Raw genomic sequence first — 24,460 nt, forward strand, 5'->3', positions numbered from 1 at the left:
GAAGGAACAAGCCTAGCAACATTTGGAATGGGAATCTGTTTCCTTGTAAGCACAGCAAGATGTGTCACACATTACCAGTGATGCTTTCTTGTTGTGACTCCAAATTTGGCAGTGCATTCGTAGCAGTTGGAGCCATCACACCAGGGAGGTTCTTTTGTCAGCATATCTGTTAGAGGTAAAAACGTAAAGGCAAAATGGGCTCTGACACCTCTCAAGTATACTATAAGATTAAGGAGACTTTTCCCACAGCTTTAGGTAATATTCAGTATAATTGATTCTCTTGCAGTAGCTGCCATCTTGTTTGTTGAACATGTATAGTCACTGCGATGAATACAGTACAAGTTATAAAGCAGCATCTAGTTTTAAGCTACATTTGACTACTATACCAGACAACATTCCCCATGAACATTACTTCCTTTTTCTGGAAGGATGGAGAAGTTTGACAGGGTTGCACTGGACAATTTTTCAGTTTATCGTTAGAAAATGAGTATTTCTACCTCATTTCAAGCACTAGAATATTCAGAAGTTCAGCCCGTCTGGAATTAGTGTCATCTAAATCAGCTGTCCAGAGTTCTTTTTCTTTACCTAGGAATCTCAGAATTGTAAGCTAAACTACCTTCCAACCATAGCAAGCAGTACTTACCCAGTAATCTAAAGAGAAGCTGTTTTGTAGCAACTTGGTAGTTGAAGATATTTACTCCCTGATTATTGTTAACTCCAAGACGAGCCCCAGCTCTCACTATTGCACGGCACAAGTTAGCATTTCCCTTCATATAAGCCAAGAGAAGCACTGAAAAAATAAAAGCCAGACATGTCAGAGCTAATGGAGTGGAGGTAGTATTATTTTACTCAGTCCAGAAAAGGGCAGCTTCAGTGCAATGTTTGCATCTTTCTGTATTTAACATACTACTGCCAATTAGTGCAGCTTTAAAATGACATACCATTAATATGACTTGAGTGACTTTCAAGCTTAATAGCCGTTCAGTCTCACCTACCTGTGTTTCCTTCAGCATCAGGTTTGTCTAGAGGGTATTCTGGCATGCACTCCAAGAAAAGGTCACAGATGGCTGCTGCGTTATCCTTTCCGTATTGTCCCAAAATATGCATTGGTGACTGGCCTCTGGGGAAAGGAGTTTATTAACTCGATCAAAGTCTGTTTGCAACTACAGTTACTCATCCAACTAGCCATCGTCTTTTAGAAATTGTTTCACACTTAAACAATGCTGCACCTCACATATATACACCTCAGTACCTCATATACAACCGCCTACTTCATGCATACCAAGGAGGAGTTAATTTCGGTACTGTTTACACACAGCATTGTCTGTGCACTTCACTGTGAAAGTGCTGTACAAATAGAAAATAAAACATTTGGCTTTGATTACAGAATCGTAATATCCTGAGCTGGAAGGGACCCACAAGGATCAGTGTCCAATTCCTGGCTCCACACAGGACTTCCTAAAATGTAAACTGTATGTCTGAGGGCATTGTCCAAATGCTTCTTGAACTCTGGCAGGCTTGGTGCTATGACCAGTTCACTGGGAAGCCTGTTCCAGTGCCCAATTGCACTCTCAGTAAGGAACCTTTTTCTAAAATCCAACCTGACCCGCCCCTGTCTGAGCTCCATGCTGTTCCCTCGGGTCCTGTCGCTGTCCCCAGAGAGCAGAGCTCAGCGCCTGCCCCTCCGCTTCCCGTGAGGGAGCTGCAGGCTGCCATGAGTCTCCTTTTCTCTAAGCTGAACAAACCAAGGGACCTCAGCTGTTCCTCATACATCTTGCCCTCTGATCCCTTCACCATCTTTGTTGCCTTCCGTCAGACACTCTCTAGTAGTCTTATGTCCTTCTCATGCCGTGGTACCCAAAACTGCACGCAGTACTAGAGTAGAACAATCACTTCCCTCAGTCAGCTCACTATGCTGTATAGTATCCAGTCACACCAGCACACATTTTAATTAAATCATTCTTTTAGTCTGTTAAGACTACAGTAGTTACCTAATATTAAAGGCTTCAGCATCTACATTGCACTCCGTGAGGAGGACCCGGATATTGTTTAGACGGCCATGCATCACTGCCAGATGAAGAGCTGAAAAGCAGAAGAGAAGCTTCAAGAATTTGAGTAGTTCATGTCAGCAGTACTTACACCCCAATAAAATTAAGTGGTCCCTTTCTACTTTCCCACCTTCCCTCTCCAAAACTCCTTCCACCAGCTTTGATTTCTTGGATTTTCCTTTTAATCTTTGAGAAGTGAGCCCATTCAATGGGTTCTCTCTACCAGCAGGAGAAATTAGTAGCAGGCCTACTGAAGTTTTGTACATCTACTTGTGAAACTTTAGAAGTTTACCATTGTTTCCATTTTCATCCACAGCTGCAAAGTCTACTCCATTCTCCAGAAGGACTGAACAAATTGTGGGCAAATCTTGCTGAGCTGCTAAGTGAAGAGCAGTCTGACGATGCTTTGTCAGTTCATTCACCTGGGCACCTGCAAGCAGCTGTCAAGATGCAAGAAGGAATACATTCAATGTTTTCCAGGGCTATGAGCCAACATTTTCTTTCTGAATGAAGCCCACGAGACTTCACTGCACAGAAATATTTCTAGGCCTCCACCCAATATACACAAAACGCTATCACTGAGCTGCTGCAACTTGTGTACACGTTCTGATCTGCAGCAAGTGCAAAGTAAGGTTCCCGCTTTAAACTGCAGCTCAGCTGACAGTCTGAGCCAAGCTAGCTTTATGAAAGACAGAGTTCTGCTTCAGAAGTAGCACCACCCTCAGCTGACTTCTCCAGCCTATAAGCAATCTGCATTAAAGCAGAATATGTATTTCTAAGCAGAAGGGAAAAGTGATTCTCCAGTACATACCAAATTACGCACAATGATCTCTGAGCCGGCTTGTACGGCCAGGTGGAGAGGTGTTAGTTTGGATGCATCCTGGACGCGAGAATTTACATTAGCGTGTACACTGATCAGGAACAGCACACTCTCAATGTCAGAGTTCTGAACAGCTACATGTAGAAAATTTCGACCTTTGTTATCCACCTGTGGCAAAGAGGACACAAAACAAACCCCCTGTTATTTCTGTAGAACAGCAAAGAGTTATGCACAGAACATATTTCTACCAAGAGATATGATACTTACTCCCTCTACCTGAGGTAAACTGTAGTTTTGCTCCTTTTGCTGCTTGGCATTAGAGACTTACTTATGTCACTATCAAACACACTGAACTAAGAAATTATCAGCTGCATGTGCTCGTTCTAGTCTGCTTCAAACCCGTTTATTTCTAGTTTAAACTTGTCATTTCTTGACAACACACTGGAGAGTATTACAAGCAAAAGTTAGCTTTTGTACTAAGTATGGGGCAGCAGTTGATGATAAACTCTACTAAATGAGACAAACTTCAGTCAATCTGGCAGTTAACACCGCAGAAGGAAGCAACACGCGATTCTGCCATACTAATGCAAAATATGCTCGTTTTTTGGCTAAATGCCAAGGGCATGCTGTTCATCTTTGTCCTGAAGCTGATGTTAAAGTATATTCAGAACTGGCTGTGTATGTGATACATCTGAAACATGGATACAAGAGCTCCCTAAGCACTCTAGTAATCACTAGTAATTAAATTTACAGTGTAGGAAGAAATTCCTGAACAGCTGCCTGAAGTGTCACACTAGAAGTCTGAAGATACAGTGGAGGTTTTCCAGTTCAGCAGTGCAGTGTTAACACCTATTATTCAATTATTACAGGACAGAGTTTGTTTCGGATAGCTTTATGAGAGCTAGGTCATACATTGTGATGCACTATTACAGAAACAAGACATGCAAGTAGTTACAACTTTCTCCTTATATTCCTCTGCCTGTACCTCAGTTTAGTACTGACAAGGTTTGATGAGACACTAACCCTCAACGTTCTCACTCACACATAGCATGTGCCTATCTAGTTTCCTAATAAATCCTGCCATAGAAAACTGAAATTTGGCAAACATTGTGACATACAAAGCCACAAAAGAATACAGCAGAACTTGCTTGTGGAATGCCTGTCACTGTAGACTTGTACAGCAACAAGACCAGTATGCTTTAAATGCTCCCAGTTTACCTGTTCAGCAGCTCCTGGCTCCCTCTTCAAAATTGCTTCAGCCGCCTTATTATTTTTATACGTCATCGCACATGCAAAGGGAGTCATTCCTTGCCTGTCACGCACATTTAGCTTAATTTCTGGATGTGAAATCATAAGCTGAATTATAACATTATGTTGGTTGCTAATGGCGACATGGATTGGAGTTCTTCCTTCTGCATCCTAGAAGGAAACCAGGAAGTTCATTACATGAAGATGCAGCAATAAACAAATCTTTCCCATGTCTGAAAAACAAAGGAAGCTTTTTGCTTAGCTCTTGTGACATAGCCCGTAGCCTTCAGCTGGAACACAAAGCAGTTGCAGTGGGAGCTCACATCCACAATGTAAGTGAAGCAAATTGGTATTTGCTCCTCCAAATAGGCTGACCTCAATCCTCTGTGTTATATAGCCTTTTAAGTAGCTCAGGGTAACTTTTCCCATGCAGCCAGACATTTTGGGTGAGCATTCACTCACGACAGTAGCCAAGCACTCTACGAGAATGCTTTAAACTGATATTAGTTATTTTATTTTTATGTTAACACCTTATATTATTAAAAATTTGTAGATTTTATTTTTAACTGAAAGAACAATGTCCAAAAATAATATTCAAATCTGAGGTATCATTTCCATACATTCATTAGTGTAGGTATGTCCCTGGCTTGACTCTCAGGCACTTGTGCTAAATTTTCTGAAAGAAGCTAGACACCTGGAAGTTCACTCACTGAAAAATGTTAAGTGTTAGGCATGTTTGTTATGCAAACAGTACAGTCTATCAAATTCGAATAAGGCCTTTAATCATTTGTCTGCATGAAGAAAGAGTTTACAGCCACAGCAGCTTTGTGACGTGACTGTTCTGTTGCTCTTTAATGCCACTTTCAACAGCATCAGCACCTGGAAATGCTATGCATTTATTTCTTTTGCTGCAATTTGTCTAGCTTCTATTTAAGGACTACTGTGTGATCAAGAATTATGAAGTGTAGCTCACAATTGCTTCACCTTGATTTATTTGATAACAGGAAATGCTTCCCAGGTAAACTAACAGTCAAATATCAAATATTCTGGAGTTTTACACTACAGCTGATCTAATGATCAGCTTTGTTCACACTAAGAACAGAAGAGTCCAACTTGGATCATTACATCACCAAAAAAAAAACTAGAACTACAAGAAGTTTTCTGTATCACTGTTTTCCTTCACTATGGCTTCCTGAAAGAACCATACATGTGGACAGATGAGCACCAAAACTGGTAGCAAGGGACAGGAAAAAAGCAGAACTGCAGCCAGTCCTTGCACTAGCTCAGTCATAGCAGCAGGCTGTTCTTTGTTTGTGAAACAAAATACACAGGTAAGGGAGAGTTGTTTTCACTGTATTGAAGTTAAAGAACCAGTTTCAAAGAAACTGCACCATTTTAATACATACCTGAGCATTGACATTGGCACCAAACTCCAAAAGGCACTGGATCACTTCTTCTAGACCCCAGCAGGCTGCCAGGTGTAGGGGCGTCTGTCCATCATGAGCTTCTTCTTCTCCTTCTCCATTAGGGCCAGGCTTTCTGGGACTGTTCACGTCACAGCCACTAAGAGAAGCACAACACAGTCAATTTATTAAATGTCATCTAGACTGAAACAGTTTCAAACAAAGGTCAGAAAAAGGTTTCTGCAAGAGCTGATTCAGCATCTGCTAACACATCCTATATAAACACAAACTCCAAATTTTAATTTGACTCATCATCAAGAACATGACAATTTAGATGATAGAATGTGTCGGTGTCTTCAAGATTAGTCAGGCTTCCATAAGTGCCATTCACTCACCAGAAGTCTAATGAAGCACACACCTGTTACTGGCTCAAAATAGCATTCAATTAGTTTACACTAGGAAAATAAGTACAAGCACATTAGAAAGTTTGCATGGGGGGGGGGGGGGGGGGGGGGGAAGAGATAGAGTAGGAGAGTAGGGAGTGTCTGACCTGCGAATAAGGAAGCATGCTATTTGTTCACTGTTTTCATCAATAGCTCTGTGAAGAAGAGTTTGTAAGCATCCACTTGGTCCTGATCCCCAACAGGTCGAATCACAGCCATGTCTAACCTGGAAAGAAACGCACAATGAAGCAGTGAAGTTTTTGATATAAAGTACTAGGAGCCTGCTGGAGATACATTTATTAGGAGTCATAAGGAACTTTGACTAAGTTTCCTCCTGGATCACCTATGCCTGAATAGAACCCAATTTTAAAAGGAATAAAGGTGAGCCTCTAAAGGCTTTGATGAAACTTTAAGATGCAATAAAATCCAGGTTCATAGTAGTTTCACTCAGGAAGCTGATCATTACAGAAGCCAGGCATGCTACAGCCTGATGCTTTTGGTAAATCCTTTATCTGTTTTGCAGCACCAGGAATCCAGATGGCTCATTCTATGTTATTATAGTGGCTGTGAGGTATTTGGCTATGTAAGCTACAGTGTTTATAAAAGATTACCCAAGAAAAAGCAACTTCTGGTGAAGGAAAAACTCTAGAAGTTAAATGTATAGGATTACTCTGTTCTTTTCAGGCATTTGAGTTCATTTCTGCTGGTGAGACCTTTGCCACTAGTGACATACTCAAAGAACGTGACTAAATTAAGTCAACTAACAGTCTTACCAGAGTTGACGCAATATCTTCCAGGTTATTTTCTAAGGCAAGCCACAAAGGAGGATTTCCTTTTTCATCTGGCACAGACATATCTGCTCCCCTGGTACAGATAGCATCAACCACAAGAGGGAGCTGGTTTTTTATAGCTAGCTGTAATGCAGTTTCTCCATCCTGTGTTCTGCAATAGGTATAGTTTAAAGCATGTTACTACCCCATTAAAGAGTTAGATCTCTGTTACAGTAAATTCTTGGCTTTGCCAATAAATATCTCCACATTTGTGTTTTTGCTGTGGTAATATGTTCAGTCAGGCAAACCTACCCTGTTAGTTTTTCACTGCAGCTATGTAGTTTACCTTTTTTTTCCCTCTTTAATAGCAAATTAGTGACTTCTAAAGTTTGAGAATCGTGTTAATGTTCTTGGCCCAGTTACCTTTCTTTCCTTAATTACAGCCACTGTTTGAACAGAGTTCCCTTTACCTAACATCACAGAAGGGAACATGTTTATCTGCACTGTGGTAACACTTCAAATGGTTGAGAAATACCAACCGTTAAAGAACTGAAGTTAGTTAGCCCTATTAGGCAGTTTGTCCCAATGACTCGCATTAGGTATAGCCAGCCAAATTTCAAAGCCTGTCAGTCATGTAAGCACATAAACGTTTTGTTAAGTCTAGTATCAGTTGTCTAGAGATACTCATGAGACTAGTTCTATCTGAATCTTCTTGTTGGGACTACATCTAATTAGTTTAGACAGCAGAACACATGCAGCTCCACAGGCAAATAGATGAGACTACAGTATGAGTAGATAGTATAGATGAGACAGTACCATGTCTCTAGGACTTGAGTCTGTTACAGAAGATTGTAGTCTACCTAGAGCCACGTGAAACCTCCCTCTGCAGCCTCAACTGGACTGATGGAGCTATATGTAGATCCATGTTCACATAGGTTCCTCAGCATTAACTAGTGCCACAGTGCCATAGTTAATGTCTCTGCATTAACTAGTGCCATAAAAAGGGCCATATCCATAACTGTGCACAAACCATGATTTGATAACAATTTCAAGCCTTTATATAGAATCTTAGAATATCCTGATTCAGAAGGGACCCACAACAATCATCAAGTCCAACTCCTGGCTCCACACAGGACCACCCAAAGATCAAACTATATGTCTGAGAACATTGTCCAAACACTTTTTGAACTCCAGCAGGCTTGGTGCCTTGACCACTTCCCGGGGCAGCCTGTTCCAGTGCCCGACCACCCACTGGTGAAGAACCTTTTCCTAGTGTCCAGTCCGAACCTCCCTTGACACAGCTTCATGTTGTTCTCTTGGGTCCTATCGTGAGTCAGCAGGGAGAAGAGAGCAGCATCTCCCCCTTTGCTCCTGCTCATGAGCAAGGCAGTCATCACACCTGCTCCTAAATACATACCCTGTTCAGTGTTGTATCAGTTAAGATCTTACCTGACATTTATATCTGCCTGATGTTCCAGCAGGAAGAGTGCACTCTTACTATCTTGTCTCTGTATTGCCATATGTAGCAGAGTCTGTCCGTCTGACATTGTGTCATTGATGGATGCCCCAGATCCAAGCAGCTGAGCTGCTATCGTGTGCATGCCTGAAGAGTTACAGCTCATTAATATTTTGCCTTCAGTTCTATAAAACAGACACCCTCTGAAGCATAAAAAATAAAGCTTCAAGCTTTCAGTTTCAATAATTACAAAAAAGAGATGTATTAGAGCCTATTAAAATACACATACATGAGCTAAGCCAACTCATGACTCCACCCAGCTTAAAAATGCATTTACAGACCTGTCAAATACTGGTTACTGACTCCTTTTGGCCTTGCTTTAAGAAAAAAGTTATGGTATGATGTACAGCAGATTCCCCATTAGTTTTGCCAACCTAAATTTAATACGGTCCTCTGTGACCACACCTAGCCTAATACTTCATACCACCTCAGACTTTTGTCCAGCAATCATATTAGCTTTTAGTATTACATTCATAAGCCATTCACATGAATATTACTGTATTTAGATATTTAGCTTAGTCCTTCCTTACCTCACAGGTGGATCAGGACAATAGTAAGGATAAAGCTATGTTTGTTTCCTTTCATTAGAAACGGAAAAAAAACAAGAGCCTTGAGTGTAAAGATATTTGTTACACATGGACGACATCTAGCACTTCTGTGCAGAGCCCTTCACTAAGCTTTCTGCCTCATCTCTTAAGCCCAAGATATGAGCAGGCATTCCCCATACAGCTACTGTCTCCAGCTCAGTAGGACCATACTGATCCTGTGGTGACCACACAACCACTCTCTTATTGGTATAACCTAGTATGGTAGAAGCGCCACTTGTCTGCAAGCATCTGTTTTTCCACAAAACATTCCCCCTCACATTTCAGAGAAGAAAATCTTCTGAAGCGGTATTCCAAGTTCCATTCCACCTCACAGCTACTTAAAGTAGCTCACCCTCCCTTTGTTCTAGAAGCTGGATAATACAGTAATGCTGACCTTTACAGAGTTAACCATGAAGAGACAATATAAATGGATACAAACGAAAACCACCAAAAGTTCACAGTGGTACAATTCCACACAACTTCAAGTACAGTTGTAGGCAAGAGGCTTCAGGCTATCCCCTACTGAACAAGTGAAGCTGTATGGCTGGAAATCTATTGGCAAGCCAGATGTGAACATCATTTTAGAAGCTAAATAATCATCTAAAGCTCTCCTTGACAGCTTTTCATTAGCAGCACAAGCCAGGCCATGAACACACAACCACTGGCTTGTCACAGAAATCTCTCTCACATCATAGCCCCTTTATCATAGTAAAGTTTTTTTATCTTGTTCCATAGGCACATACCTGTCCAAAGAGCCAATCCCAGCACAGTCTGGTCTCTCGAGTCCTTTAGACTAAAGTCAGGAATGATTTGCAAGTTATTGGTAGCATGAAGAGCATTAGCTAGGAAAAAAAATAAATCATTCTGTTAGAGCATTCTTGTATTTGACCTGCAGTTGCAGATTGAAGGTTGCAGGAGTAACAGTGTCAAATTTTGAAGTGTCATAGGATCATTTAGGTTGGAAAAGACCTTGAAGGTCATGAAGTCTAACCAACCACCTAACACTATAAGTCCACTGCTAAACCATTTCCCTTTTAGGGAAAGATCTCTTCCTGAGAAAGTTACTTTCAACTTCCTAGGTGCTAATGCTGCTTGGGAGGTCCTAAGCAGTAGTAACAATACTCCCTAATCTCCTAATCTTAACACTTATACTAAAAACCATCCAACATTCTGACTAAGATGCTTAACCTCCTTCCCTTGCTATCTGTTTCCAAACAGCCGTTTACCCAAAGCTCTGAGAATGAAGATCTCACTGTGTAAGCTATACTGCAATATGGTGGCAGCATCCCTCCTTCTCAGCTCCCTGGAATGGAGGATATTCTCCCCAGTTCACCTATTCCCTCCAAATGCCATCTCTGGTAGGAGATAAAATTAACAGCTGAAGCAAGGCCTATTTCACTTCCTGGTGCTGTACAGGAAAAGCTGAACTAGTAGCATCTAACAAATACCCCAGGTTCCTTAAGTGTAGAACTGTCATCCACCAGTTTTTCAGCATTTGAGACTCAACTCTATCTCAATTCTACTACTACTCTGTACAAAATCATCTTACTGAGAATTGAAGGAGGCAGAAATCTCACCACAGAAAGATGCCTTTATCTGTATTCAAGTCCTGCATTTACCTGAACTATATACTTGGACAAGGAGAGAAAGGGAATCTCAGTTGTACAGTCAGAATACAACCTGGGGCTAAAATTCAAGTCCATTACGTCCAGTGGAAAGTTTGGAGAGATCAGTAACAGAGACTATTTAGAGCAAGTTAATTATCTAGTTTCAACAAGCACGCGATTTGAGTTTTAAGACAACTGTTTAACCAATCTTGTTAATTGCTCTACTTAAACAAGGTTTACAGGAAAGCATGTTTGATTAGTCGCTTGTCAAAACACAGTTTAGATGGCATCTTGGCATACCAATCCGCTAAAGCATCAATATAGTTTGAACTAGAAAAACATTACCTTTTTGTTCCAGGATGACTGATACCACATCTGGGTGATTGTGAGCAATAGCCATGTGAAGGGGAGTTTGCCGATAAACATTCTCTGCTGTTGGAGAAGATGCATCCTTCTGACCATGCGCTGCTTCTGCAGTCTGGATGTTTGGATTGGCTCCTTGTTGCAGAAGTTCTGCTGTCAGGTTTGCTAGGCCATGCCTACAGGCAGTATGCAGTGGTGTTTCCCCCTTAAACAAACAGGGGACTAGGTTAACAGCTTGAGAAACCAGAAAGATAGCTTTTAAACTAATATGCCCACAAATGGGTGTGAAAAAACTTAAGCGCTAGTAGCTGAAGCTCTTTTGGACCTTCAGCTACATGAGTTAACGTATACTAAGGACTTTATTACAACAAGCATTGACAGAAGAGTTAAACTTGCAGTGCTCCTAGAACAGTGCTAGAACCATTATACTACAGTTGTCTGATCACTAGTAAATACCTGAAAACCTGCAGAAGGCTCAGCAGATGTTTAAACTTGCTTTAAGCTAGGGTTAGCAACAAAGATCTCTGCCATCTTATTTCTGAAAGGAAATAAGGGAATTTTCATACAGTCTAAAAGTTTCTGTTTTTACCCATTTGTTTTGGTGGTTGACTTTCGCTCCATGAGTTGCTAGGAAGAGAGAAGCTGCCTCATTCCCTGCACCAGCTGCCCTCTGAAGCAAGCAGTTCCCTAAGGAAAAACACAAATACTATTAGAGTACTATTGCAACCATACCTTGACACTAAAAAGTGTTTGTTAGCACATTCCCCACTACCTTTCTACATTGAAACTTGAAGCCAAAAAGGAAAATCCTACCTATTAGTTACGCCTTTGAAACGTTGGACTGTCACATACACTACTTAGTAGTTACACATTTTGAAACTGAAAAGAGGATATTAGGACCTAGCAAGGAGTCCAGATTTTCTGTCACTTCCTGCAGGTCAAGTTCTGCTCATGACCTGTCAGTGTTCCCGCTCTGGGTAAAGATATTACCACCTACCCATACCATTCATTACACAGCAATAACTGTCAAAACTTCATTCAGCTACACAAAAAATTTTGCCTAGTTCCATGCTATTTGGACATGCTAGAGTAATTTGGACCACAGAGTGCAGCCAGTACTAGGCAGTTAACTCACAAGCCTTCCACCTACACGGAAATACAAACCTCTGTTTTACCTGTTACTGTGTCTGGAGCATCTGTATTGCTGCCTCGTTGGATCAACCTTGCTGCAAAACTGTTCTCATCGAACGAAGTTCCATTTACAACAGGGGCATCCTCAAAAGGGTTTACAGATTGATCAGACGATACAGTGATATACTGAACCGCAAGCCACAGAGCTGTGCTTCCCTCATGATCCTTCAGCTCCAGGTCTAGTCTAAAAATAAGTTGAGGAATATTAACTCTTACACCTTAGAAAGTGGTCCCTGGTGCTGCTTACGTTTCAAGTGTCTGAAAAGCTGTGCAAGTTTATTCAATACCTCACTGACAACTTCTGCTCACTTAAAAACTTCCAAAGTAACTGGAGCTACAGTAGAATTTGTGAATACTCTGAAACAAGCAAGATGCCTTTTATTGACTACAAAATTTAAGCCCATGACTCTTAAGAGAAGTGTGGTCTTGCTAGATTTGGCTTGTAACAAACTGTCTCAAACAGGCAAGTCCTCTTTTAAGTCACATACAAGAACTGTAAAGTCAACGATGGAGAAACTGAATAAAATGAAGCATTTTGCTTCCTGACCCTATAATGTCACATGTGATAGCTTTAAGCATAATCCAAGTTGAACTCAAGACTTAAAATGTCTGAATATATTCTTATTACTCTTTTTGGTTCCACTACAAATGAAGATATTGCCACATTTCATCTAGCTCTCTAAGAAAAACACTGAGATGCAGTTTGCTTCCTCTTTACAGGAGGGTAAACTTGCTTGGCTTCTGGCATCTCAAGTTATGCAAAGCCTTCACAGTTTTGCATCTCTAGCCTACTGCTAGCCTTACGATACAGCAAAAAGGCCTAAAGAGCTGTTAAACAGTTTTCATACCTGCACTGAAATAGGTACTCAGTGTATTTTACATGTAAGCAGAACTTACTGTTTGCACTGAAGAAGCTGACTGAATACAGGTTCATTCCTGACCACAACCGACACATGTAATGGGGTCCTGCAATTGGAGCAAAGTACAGTTACATCAATAAGTGAGGCATTTAAGATTTGTCTGTGCTTGCCAACATGCCCCTATCATTTATGGGGCTAACCTTCACCTCTGCTTTCAGGTGAAGGGCCCAAGTACATCTTGACAGAAATGCAAGCTTCCCTTTTAGTGGGTATGGTTCCAGTGGATTTAGAAGTTAGCAACTCTTTACCCTAATAGAAGAGCTAACCTTCAAGGTAAGAGCACTAAAGCTTGACTTACCCAAATCGAGTAGCTAATACACTCTGAGGTTTCTACACCATTTTATGTACTTGTTTGCCAGTCCAACGTAACCTCTAAAGCAGTTTAGAGACCCTGCACTTCAGATAAACACACTGCACATATTGGCTATTTGAGATAATTTCTGTTGTATTGACAGAGCTTCGAAGAGGCAGATTTTTAGGAATGTCATTTGTCATCTTGGTTAGCTTACTTTACTGTTCAGTGATCCAATAAAGGCAAAAAACTGCTTGCCATCTGTTCCAGCAGTCAACTCACCCCCCAGCTTTCTATAGGGAAAATTGGTCATGACAGGGTACCGTTCAGCCTGCAACAGCTTCTGCTCTGAGTGCTACCTGCAGGTCTCAAACTGAAGTAAATGACTTCACCTTCCCTGCTTCCACCATCACCTGTGCTTTGCTGAGACCTGAGAAGGTTCCCGGTGGGCTGTATCTGACAGCTGCACTGTTATCTGTTAAACTGGTAGCAGACTTTACCCCATCCAGTATTTACCTTCCTTTGCTGTCTTGCATATTTGGATTGGCTCCTGCCTGTAGGAGGGATTCTGCTATCTGTGCCATCTCTGCCATGACATCTGGCAAATGCTTCTTGGGGCTGTATGACGCCACAAGGTGCAGAGGAGTCTCCTGGTCTCCCAGCGTAGCAGCATTCACACGGGCACCGTTTTTAATGAGAAAGTTTGCAGCAAATTTATCTCCTTTTGTGAAAAAGGATAAAGTTATTTATGGATACACCGTGAACCCTGTATGTTCTAAACAAGCCTAGAAAATGGATACGTGACTTCCTGCTATATCATACAATCATTCCAATAGAACAGTCTGCTCTTAGCACTCCTCAGTAATAGATAATTTCAGGAACGCTCCACTGCAAAGCCAGGATTAAGATATTTCATAACTACCTCTCCCTTTTGCCCTGAGGTTACATGCAACTCAAGTTCACGCACTAGTTCACTTGGTATGGTGGTACTAAGTTTGTTAGTTTCTGTATCAAGATAAATCCACTGCAGCTTTAATGCGCTACCAGGCAAGTTGTGAGACTGCCCACAGTTCTGAATGAAAGGTGCTATTCCAGGGCAGTCGGAAGAATGCAGAAGTTAGTTGCAATCTGTTCAGTGTTGCTATATAAACAAGCAGTAATGCAGTCCTTGCTCTTGAAAATATAGGCCCCCACGAAGTAACGGCTTCAACAGCCAGGACCTATCGTGAAAGGCATTCCTAAGAAATCCTTCCTTAGATCTTCTCAGAAGTCAGAACTTAGGCCTGCTTCAAGGTGCACAAGACCTTGAACTTGAAACAAGACATACAGAATGCCTTCAGCATGTTACTAGTTTCCCTTATTCCAAATACTAGTTTGAGTACATGCATTCACAAGTTGCTTGTCCTGACAGCAAGACTGGATAACAAAGAAAACTGCCTGAAAAAGCAGTATGGATTGCTGTCATCTCTGGCATCAAGAAATAAAATCCAATCCCCCCCCCACCCCCCCCATTTCCTTATCTGATATTCCCCCACTCTTTAGTGATCAGAAATAAGAATCACGTGGCAAGTTCAGACAATTTGCTTAAGCTCCATTTCCAGAACACGACTGTTAACAGTGATGGAGTCACTGAAGCTTTTGTTACTGAAAAGCAAGCATTCTCAGAGCTCTAGCTTAGACTGAAAGCAGACATTAGAAGGGGAACACAAATGCTAGTATTAAGAGAAGCCTGCTGCAAACTTTTCAGTGCTGCAGCCACCACAACACTGACCTATGCCTAGAAGACCTCCTACTCCTGCTGCTGAAGCTTCATTCACCGGACCAGACACCAGCACTACCCTGTTTAGATATGTAGGAGATTAAAGGAAGAAGTCGCAAGCTGCACTGAGCTAACAAAACTTAAATTTGCAGATATTTAGATTGGCATAGCACGTCCCTCTGCTCCTCATCTTTTTCCAGTGGGTTTCTCCTCCCCTCAAACTGCTGTTCAGTAGGGAGAGGTCCCTTGCGGTTAACCATGATCAGTAAGAAGCAGATGCTGCATATGAAACATGTTTAGAAGGCTTTATCTTCGTTTTATAGCTAGGTTGCCCTTGCTTGATTCAACCATTTGTCAGGGACATTAAGCAAGTTGCCACATTAAAATACTCTCTGCATCTCCCCATATTTCTTCCTTCAGAATAAAATACTCTATTAGGATTGCTTCTTGATGTCATGTAGTACAAGTTTAATGCAACAGCCAGCAGGCTAGCCTTTAGATCCTAAAAACAAAAAAACTAACAGACACACCCTTTTTATAAGTTTAGCAAAAAGAAACAGGACAATATCTATCTGTGACTAGAGGTTTCTAACTAAAGTGTCAACTACAGAGTGAGACAAAAATAGACTATGGAATATATATTCCACACTGGAACTGCAAGTTAAAGGGCTTCATAACCTATTTACTTACCTCTTTGGATGGCTTTATGTAATAGACTCCAGCCTTTCTTGTCTGCCCTATCTACATCAGCCTTGTAGTTGACCAGTGTAGTTGCAATACTCTCCAGTCTTTGGGAGAGGGCTAAATCCAAAGCAAGATCTCCATTTTGATCCAATTCATTAAGCTTCCCAGGAAGCTACAACACAAATGTAACCAGATGACACTAGTTAAACAGGTATGCTCAACGGCCCAACATAACATTTTTAACAGCCCATTCCAACTACCATAAGAGTAGACCTTAAACTCTAATTCTAAATGCTAGTGTTGCATTTAGGTAAGCACATCTTATACAGGAAAATAATCAGAAGGCTAGCCGAGTCACCAAATGCAAGTCTAAGCAGGAGACTGGTTCCATGAGAAAACGGGAGTTCTACCTACAAGTCTTGTTTAACTCGCAGGAAGCAAGACTGGCAGTTGTAAAGATTCTGCCTATCTAGGCACAGTCAACACGGTAATAGGAAGAATTCTTCAAGTATTCCTTTTTAAGATGTCTCAAATCCTAACATCTACTGGAAAGCTTATTTGGTAGTTTAGAATGTTCATCTGAACAGAACAGATGCCTGTTCAAAGAAATAATGCTTACCGAACTGCCACGAAGTAGCAAAGTTTACTAAACCATGCACCTCTGAAGTTGCGTGGTATAAATATCAGGTATAGATTTTATTTAAAACATCTTGCATGCAACGGATTACATCAAAAGTGTTGACTCACTTCTTAATTATGTCTTTATAGAGCCTTTATCACTCAGCCTCTATTACAAACATAAAAGTAGCTACAACAATAAACATACAAGTAAGAATTGGTGACAGAAATAGCTTACACTAGCAGTTAGAAACTAGTTATTTAAAACATGAAGTTACAGAAGACAGTAAGAGTTAGTCTCACTATACCTGTGAATCCATTTCAATAAGATATAAGAAGACTACATCTTCTCTCTCAACTTTAATAGCCTTATGCAAAGGATATTCTGTCTTTGACTTGAACATTTTATACAATAACTGAGCACTCATGCTACTGAAGTCTTCTTTACGCAAGTCATCCTAGAACCAATAAAAAAACAAAGGGTAAGCAGTATTTTTGTTTTGTTTATAAACAAGGCATTGCACAATGCTATTACGAAATTCACAAAACAAGCTCAGTTAAAAGCTCCATTTTGGTAACATGCGCAACATTACAACAAGCAGGAACAATCCAAGATATCCTGTTAAGACTAGGAGGAAACACTCAGAGGAAGTCTTACATTTTAGTTTTGAGATCTGGTACAGTGAGGTATTTTTCCTCCCCGTTGTGACAGGTACAGAAAACAAGCATTTTACCATCCATTACAGTAGATAAACATCTAGTTCCTACACTAATTCTCTATCTGGACTCTAGTCACAGGTTAGTATTAAGCCTTATTGTCAAAAGAGCTATTGAGGAATGACAACTCCACGTAAGTTTGAAATCTGATCTCTGAATACAAAGCAGTATCCACATCTGACCCCTGGATGTGCTGTCTTAGATATAGAATAACCTAAATCCTCATACACCAGTCTGCTGTTGGCAAACAGATTTATTTTAAAGACTAATCCATTACACAATTAATCACGGTTTCCTCAAAATATCAGAGCAAATGAAACTTCCAAGTCAGTTGCAAGATTGCTTGCCACTCCCCCTGCTAGAGAAGATAAACTCTCTCCTGGCTTGGCTCTTACTTACAAGGATTATTTTTAGAAGTAAATGCAGGCCTGGGATTTGTAATCCTATATAGACAGGGACCAAACTATGGGTGAACCTCTGAACAATTTAGAGTCCAGATTTGATAATACGACCCTCTTGCCTATCACAATGGCTCTGGTTTGTTTCATGTTTATAAAAGTAAGAGGTTTTTGACAGCGAAGTATTTCCAGTGAACAGAACAACTCTTCAGGCTACAAGCTACTTCCCCCTGCCCCATCAAGACATTTATACAAAGATGGGTAAGGGGCATAACCTCCAGAGACAACAATGAAAAAAACTTAGGGGAATAGCCATTTAATGTACATTGTTTCGAAAATAATTATGCTTTAGCACTGTATAAAATACTAAATAATGCACTGCCAAAAGCAACATATTATAAAGATAAGTGAGAAAGAGGGGAAGGGAAAGTGATTCCTGCCTCAGGAAAAGCCCTTTCACTCACACTTAACACTTTGACCCCTTGAAAAACCTAAGGGTCAGGGCAACAGGTTGCCTTAGTCACTGAAAGGCATCAGGAATCCATGTAATCCCTATCCCAGCTGGAATGCTTGAATGGTAGCATACAAAGACAAATTTCTGAGGTTAGACAGCGCAGTAAGTGAAGTTCTAGTGCTTAAGTTTCTATTCTCTGTAAACATTTTTCCTTTTGCTTCCTTCTAGCAGTACTTACCCAGTGACTAGCAATTATCTCTGCACAATAATTGAGAAGAGTGCTAGCATTCAGCTCCTCAGCAGTCTGATAGAAACGAATGCAGTTCCTGACATTAACTAGTGACATAACTCCTTTTTCACATCTGTCAAAATAGGGAAAAAAAAAAAAAAAAGGGTTCAGTAAACAGCTTTACAGTAATCACCCTCCCATGCTGTTACAGGTTTCTATATACTCTTCTCCTGGATGCCAACAGAAGTAGTCCTGGACTTACTTTACTGTAATGCCATGCAGCATAAATATACTTTAATCAGAAGCCCTATAAGACAGTTCCCGCAAAAGCAGACTCCTATTAAGGCAGAGTTTGTCTAAGCTGAGGTCCCATAATAGCACTACTCACTGTAGGATCCTGTAAGTAAATAGAGGCATGCCAGTTCTCCCAGGGGAACAAGCTGCAGTTCTTAGACATCTTCCCTACTTCGTAAGTACTACAGTATCACAAGAATGCCAAATAACTGTTTGTTTCATGAAGAGAAGGGACAGGGTTTAGTAGTAGATCCACCAAATCATCTTTAGAGGTGTGAAGCTATTAGCTGAGTTTGTTGGAAGAAAACTGCAAACTGAACTTGAAGTTAAGCATGGCAGTGAACTCCAGGTAGTTTTCAATACAAAAAGGAAACACTTTTATTTGGGTGTCTGCACCTGAAGACATATACTAATCACCAGCAGCATGCTGTACTTGGGCTTTTTCCTTGCCACCAGACTACCACGCAGAGGAATATTTCCGTCGTACGAAGTCTGAAGGTAGTTTCAGCACTGGCCATACAGATGTCAAATACTTGTTTTAAATTATTATTAACAATTTAGTTTGCTTCACATTGTATCACAAATATTAGATTGAGTAAGGACCTTAAGTACTACTACAGCACCAGACACCCCTTAGGCAAGAGATTATCAAAGGATACTTCACCTTTGATAAAATTCAAAGCTTCAGAGTTGAACAAAACTTGATCATTTTGTACATTCAGACTTGTCACTAAGTGGTTAAGAACATTAGACATTCAAGATAACAAGCTATCCCCTACTAAAATGGTGTGATCATCCTCTCCATAACGGGGAGGTTTTTAGCGTAACATTACCCTTCTTTGTGAAAAGTTGCTATCAAGACACACAGAACAACTATTTAAGTTAGAGTTTTCACCTGTGGCCTTTTAATATTACAAGATACTGTCACTGACTCTTCCTTTCTTGCAATTCTCCAGAGCTTGTTATTAATATATTGCTCTCCACTTCCTCTCACTGGCAAATTAGGGTTATTAGTTTGACTGGAAGAAGAACTGGGAAGTAAACATAACAGCTGTAAGGAAAAACTGCTACAGCATAACTATAGTGCAAGGCTTCATTTCCTGTGATCAGCTGAATGTCCTGCTGCATTACCAAAAACCTCAAGTCTTTGAGAAAAGCAAAGCTGCAGCCAACTGCTAGCAGCTGTCAACTTATTTCTATTCAAACAAGGTTAAAGAGTTCAAGAATAACCACTGTATTTACCAAGACTCACCTTTCCCTAAGCAGCTGGAGCTGAAATTTATTAGCTAGTTTCATGAGCTCTGTCAAAAAGATATCATCTTCTCGTAGCTCAAGTTCATCTGTGTAGATCCAGCGCAGCATTGCCATGGTTACCTCTGGGTCAGCATCTGGTACAGGGAGCAACAGGGATTAATAAAATACCCAAAGAACAATCACCTATTCAAGTAGTTGCGATTCCTCTGACTGTTAAAGTCACTGCTACCAGGAAAAATATCATCTCATTGAAACCGCACTGCTTTAGCTTAATCAAAATGGCAAAATAAAGAGACAAAACTGGGCAGAAGTCAAAGCTAGCAGCAGTGCTGGCACCAACCAGGAAAACCTTTCTTCCATTGGAACACTGTGCAGAATACAGGGAGCCCTGTACCATCTCCCAGTTGCTAAATGAACATCACTTTAAAGGGCCAGCGATGCCCCTTTGAAGTCTTTGCTCCCTCACATATGGCTAAATCCACATCTAGGGGTGACATGCCCAAATCCCCCTTTCATTTTCAGAACCCTTTCTGGCATATTGCAGTCGTGTTATAAACTGTGGCGTGTCATTAAGCTTGCTTACATCTTAGGAATGACTACAAAGTACTTACAACTGCTAGGAACCATTTCTAAGAGAGGTGAAAGTGAGTTTAAGAAGCTGGATAGACTTCAGGTGTTTGTAATACTGATCCCAACCAAGCCTGCATGTTGTTAACACAGCAAAAACTACAGAAACCTATCCACAGGACACAAGCGATGCAGGCCCAACAGCCAGGGCCTCAGCACCTAGGCAGAAGCACTGTACTGATAGTCCTGCCTACAAGGATATAGATGAGAATTACTATATAACATCAGATCAGCCCAATTTCTAAACTAATGGTGGTTGGTGTTTTTTTTTTCAAAGTAACAATAGTCTCTTAAGCTGTTTTGTTTTTAAAGATAAAAGACAGATGTTCAAGACTGAAAAACCCACCCTAAAACGTCTTTACACAGAGTTGTCTCAGATTATTTGCAGAATACCAGACAGTACTTGACATAGCATGTAGACTGTCTCCTAAGAAACAGGAGACTTTAATAAGGCAAGTATCTTTGGCCTAACTTGAAGTTATCAGAAAAGCCTACTTGAACTGTAATATCAGCTCTGCCTTGGCAGAGAAAAGAGTACATGTCCTCCCTCCCAACACGAGAACCTGTGCTTATCTTTTACATTCATTCCGCAGAATACATGAACTCTGAAAATACTCAGTTTCAAATGCTGCCTGTATTTTGAAATCAGGATTTAGGCAAACTTAACTTGCAAGTTCTAGAAAGGACTTTTTTATTTTATTTTAAAGAAAACCCTGACATAGCTTTTGGGGGAACAGCTTGTTGCTTGCTAGAGCTACTTCATAAAACTAACCTTTGTGCTATGTATCAAAGTGTTGTTCTGATGGTGTTTTTTTTTTTTTTAATTAGTTCTGTAACAGTAGGTGGTATTCTTTACATAACTTGTTTTAAGCATCATTCAGTAAGAGGAAGCGTTTACATTGCTAAACACACAAGACCACAACTACATTTGAGATTCTCCGATTACCATGAATGGGAAGCTACAAGTGCTATGGACTACCACTTAAAGCCTTGCAACAAAGTCACAATTAGCATAAGGGCTTTTTGGTAACAAATCTTATGCTAACATAGCACTCAATTCAAAAAAAACCCCTTGGCATCTGTTCTCTTGCAGCTGCAGAAAGATCCTTAAATCCTTCTGCAGGAAAGTTGCTATGCTGTCTCACAGAACTGGCTTGCTGTGACTTGCTTCCTTCCAGTTTGTCTGCATTTAGGACTCATGATAAGATACAGCACGGAAAGTCAGGTCAGTGCTTGGTATTCAACATGCAAGCCTGCAAACCTGCTTAACTTCATACCCATTTTTATTGCTCACAAATTAATTGTGCAAGACTTTCCTATACAGTTACGTACAGAAGAAAGTCTCAATTTGCAGGAATGCTGCCCAGTGTAAGCATATGCAAGAAACAGCTACACTGGAACAAAACACCATCTTACAGAAGATAGCCTTTCAAAAACTTCTTTTTCCTTAGCCTATTTTGCAAAGGTATCAAAATGCCAAATCAAATCACTTTTGTAAGAACAATATTTGTATTTATTTCTTCCCCACACACTGTTAACAAGAAGCAAGGTATTTCCATTACACACTTCAGAAAAATTATGCACACTACCTCAAAAAGCCCTGTCCTTAGAAAGGAAGAAGTCAAGCTCCTCCATATAGATTTGACTGTCATTATGTTTAGTTGACTCTAGAAAAGACAAAAAGGCCACCATGCTCAACCCCTGTTCATTAAAAAGAAGGTAGGTTATCGATTTAACTAGCACTAGCATCACGTTCACAAGTCCACCACCATGTTTCAGAGAAAGCTTCATTATCAACTGATTAAACACCACTTTTTGCAAACAGCAGTAGTCCAAAAGGTGCAGGAGTAACCTTTTCTCAACAGGCCCTTTCACCAGTCATCCTAAAGACAAGTGAAGCATCACGTATTACTAAGCAATGACTGACCTGACAGATCCAGCTCCTCTGTTGAGGCAAGGTTGGCTAGACTCCAAGCATCACTGCGTGCCGCTAAGACAAACTTGTGAGCCCTGATGTGCTTGTCTCTGACCTTTATCTTCAGATCACTGATAAGAGGAGAAAAAAGCATATCCATTTATTATGCAGGCCTTCCCCATGCTTAGATATGCAAGGATTCAGCGTCTCCTAGTATCTGTCTTTGCATCCACATTTAGACTCAGATTGTTTGAGATATCAAAACACATTTGCTTAAGTGGAATACTTCACCAAATGACGCAATTATTATTTTTATATGAATGAAATTAGTCTCTAGTATTTAAATGTTTAACAGTTTCACAGTAAACTGCTAGGGAACTACTGCAGAAGACAGGAAAATCCAGCAATCTTGAGGTTAAATATTTAGGTTGCAGAGTCCATTCTAGCACTGTCAGCTAAGCACCAAAGGTTTCATGCAAGAACAGTAACAGAACAAACGACATTTGACAGTAGTCTTGAGGACAACGCAGACTCCAAGAATGCCCAGTTCCTCGGAGACCAGCTGTCAAGAACACTTTAATTTCATACTAAACCTTTTAACACCAGGTTATCCTTTGTACTTAAAAAGTACTTGCCCTGTTTATTTTAAAGATCCATGTCTTGCAAGTGTTATTCCTATGTAGGTGTATTTTCCAGACAATTTTCTAAATCAAAACACCACTATGAACTGAAGTACAAAATACACAGATGTTACTTTAAGCTTTCACTGGGACTTGCTTCCTTTCTCCTTTTCTTGTTCGGCCACTATTCTACGATTTTAAACCTAGAATCTGAAGAAATAATCCAACTCTTCTGACATAAGGCAACTAACAAATCTCATCTTTTACCCAGCATGCAATTTTCTCATCGGACATACAGACTTCTCAGAGAAACCTGAGACACGGTGGGAACACATTTTAAACAAAACTACCTATTTTCCCTTACATGCCTAGCCTCCTTTGCGATACTGGAATTGGTTTCAGTAATAGCAAAGAAATCGGTAAGTGTCAGGTGTGGTCTTGGAACTAAATCCATTGAGGCATCTAGAGTATTAACAGTGATCCTTAATGTTCATATGGAAGATAAACGATGAAACCTAATTTTACATTAAAACTCAGAAATACATTATCATTTACACTGTCAAGTCCTAACTGCCCAAAGCTTGTTACGCCATACAAACAGACAAGCCAATTAAATCAGGCTTCTTTACACATAAAAAAAGAGTAGAAAACGTGCAGGAGATAGTCCTTCAAAAAAGTAGGGCTTTCCAATTGTAAGATACACTGCATAATTAATGTGTCACCTAGCTGTAGGACAGTGTAAAATAACTTCTGCTCAAAGGAAGCTCAGACATTGACCATGAAAGCAACTGACTTTCTTTAAGCTTGTCTTAAATGCCAGCCTCAAAGATGAACTTGAGCTTAGAGCTCTTGATCCGAGAATTGGATTCGAGATGCTGCCTGATCTTAGAGTGCTTTTGCAACATCTACATGAGGACCCTGCTCACACCAGGCAGAAGTGAAAGCATTTTTCTTATCCAAGATTAGCACATATTATAAAGTCAATAAAGTCAAAGCTTCCTGTAATCCCCCCTTCCCCAAAGGAACATTTCTTACCTGTACTGCTCCTGCTGATAGAGTTCAGATACAATGGCAAGAAGTCGACTGATGAAAGTGTCACTGGCGTTGTCTTGGTTAGCCTGGGCAGCCAGAAGGTTGCATCTCCTTTCTGTGTCAGCAAGTTTCTTCTGCAACTTCACATACTCCTGGCGGAGAAGCATCAGGTGCTTTTCCAGCTTGGCCACCTCCTCTGCAGAGGCACACAGTGTTACTACAAGGCTGAAACGTTGCACATCTGTGCATTGCATCTGGGAGTAACTTCACTCTACAGGTGCATTACACACTTACTTTAGTCATGGGGAATTCCAGTAAACACTTCTTCCACACTACTTGAGTAATTCATCCCCAGTATTAAACCTTTTATTTTATATCACTGCTAGCCATAAGAACATTGAAAAAACAAACAAACAAAAAACACAGAAAAACAGAACACACTGATAAAAGCCACTCCTAAATAGAGTTCCTGAATGCTATCCACTCAGGTGCACCACAAGCTTTCTAAAGCCACGGAATTGTGGTGGGGTAGAGCACAGCCTCGCTCGGCAGCAGTTACCAATCAATTCAGCTGCGATGCTGCCTGCCTTGACAGCAGTCATCGAGCACATGCAAGCATCAGAAGAGCTGCTGGCAGTACAACATCTAACC

At 40.6% G+C, this 24,460-nt stretch overlaps 1 protein-coding gene across 3 annotated transcripts in view; it reads right to left on the minus strand.

The window, feature by feature from the left end:
• Positions 1 to 24,460, minus strand: part of ANKFY1 (ankyrin repeat and FYVE domain containing 1) — a 34,018-nt gene that overhangs the window by 4,766 nt on the left and 4,792 nt on the right. For all 3 annotated transcript variants that reach the window (XM_080562875.1, XM_080562873.1, XM_080562874.1), the window contains exons 2-24: positions 23,813 to 24,005; positions 22,170 to 22,288; positions 19,614 to 19,749; positions 18,077 to 18,200; positions 16,578 to 16,727; positions 15,658 to 15,823; positions 13,725 to 13,929; positions 12,894 to 12,962; positions 11,981 to 12,180; positions 11,395 to 11,492; positions 10,788 to 11,010; positions 9,579 to 9,677; positions 8,182 to 8,335; positions 6,736 to 6,904; positions 6,070 to 6,188; positions 5,523 to 5,679; positions 4,087 to 4,287; positions 2,860 to 3,036; positions 2,341 to 2,488; positions 1,992 to 2,082; positions 996 to 1,120; positions 644 to 790; positions 76 to 166 (exon numbers count right to left, since the gene is read on the minus strand). In XM_080562875.1, the coding sequence (XP_080419001.1) occupies positions 76 to 166; positions 644 to 790; positions 996 to 1,120; positions 1,992 to 2,082; positions 2,341 to 2,488; positions 2,860 to 3,036; positions 4,087 to 4,287; positions 5,523 to 5,679; positions 6,070 to 6,188; positions 6,736 to 6,904; positions 8,182 to 8,335; positions 9,579 to 9,677; positions 10,788 to 11,010; positions 11,395 to 11,492; positions 11,981 to 12,180; positions 12,894 to 12,962; positions 13,725 to 13,929; positions 15,658 to 15,823; positions 16,578 to 16,727; positions 18,077 to 18,200; positions 19,614 to 19,749; positions 22,170 to 22,288; positions 23,813 to 24,005 (3,361 nt within the window). The remainder of the gene's footprint in view (positions 1 to 75; positions 167 to 643; positions 791 to 995; positions 1,121 to 1,991; positions 2,083 to 2,340; positions 2,489 to 2,859; positions 3,037 to 4,086; positions 4,288 to 5,522; positions 5,680 to 6,069; positions 6,189 to 6,735; positions 6,905 to 8,181; positions 8,336 to 9,578; positions 9,678 to 10,787; positions 11,011 to 11,394; positions 11,493 to 11,980; positions 12,181 to 12,893; positions 12,963 to 13,724; positions 13,930 to 15,657; positions 15,824 to 16,577; positions 16,728 to 18,076; positions 18,201 to 19,613; positions 19,750 to 22,169; positions 22,289 to 23,812; positions 24,006 to 24,460) is intronic.

The sequence above is a fragment of the Anser brachyrhynchus genome (genome assembly GCF_964034855.1).
Source record: "Anser brachyrhynchus genome assembly, chromosome: 20".
Classification (NCBI taxonomy): Eukaryota; Metazoa; Chordata; class Aves; order Anseriformes; family Anatidae; genus Anser; species Anser brachyrhynchus.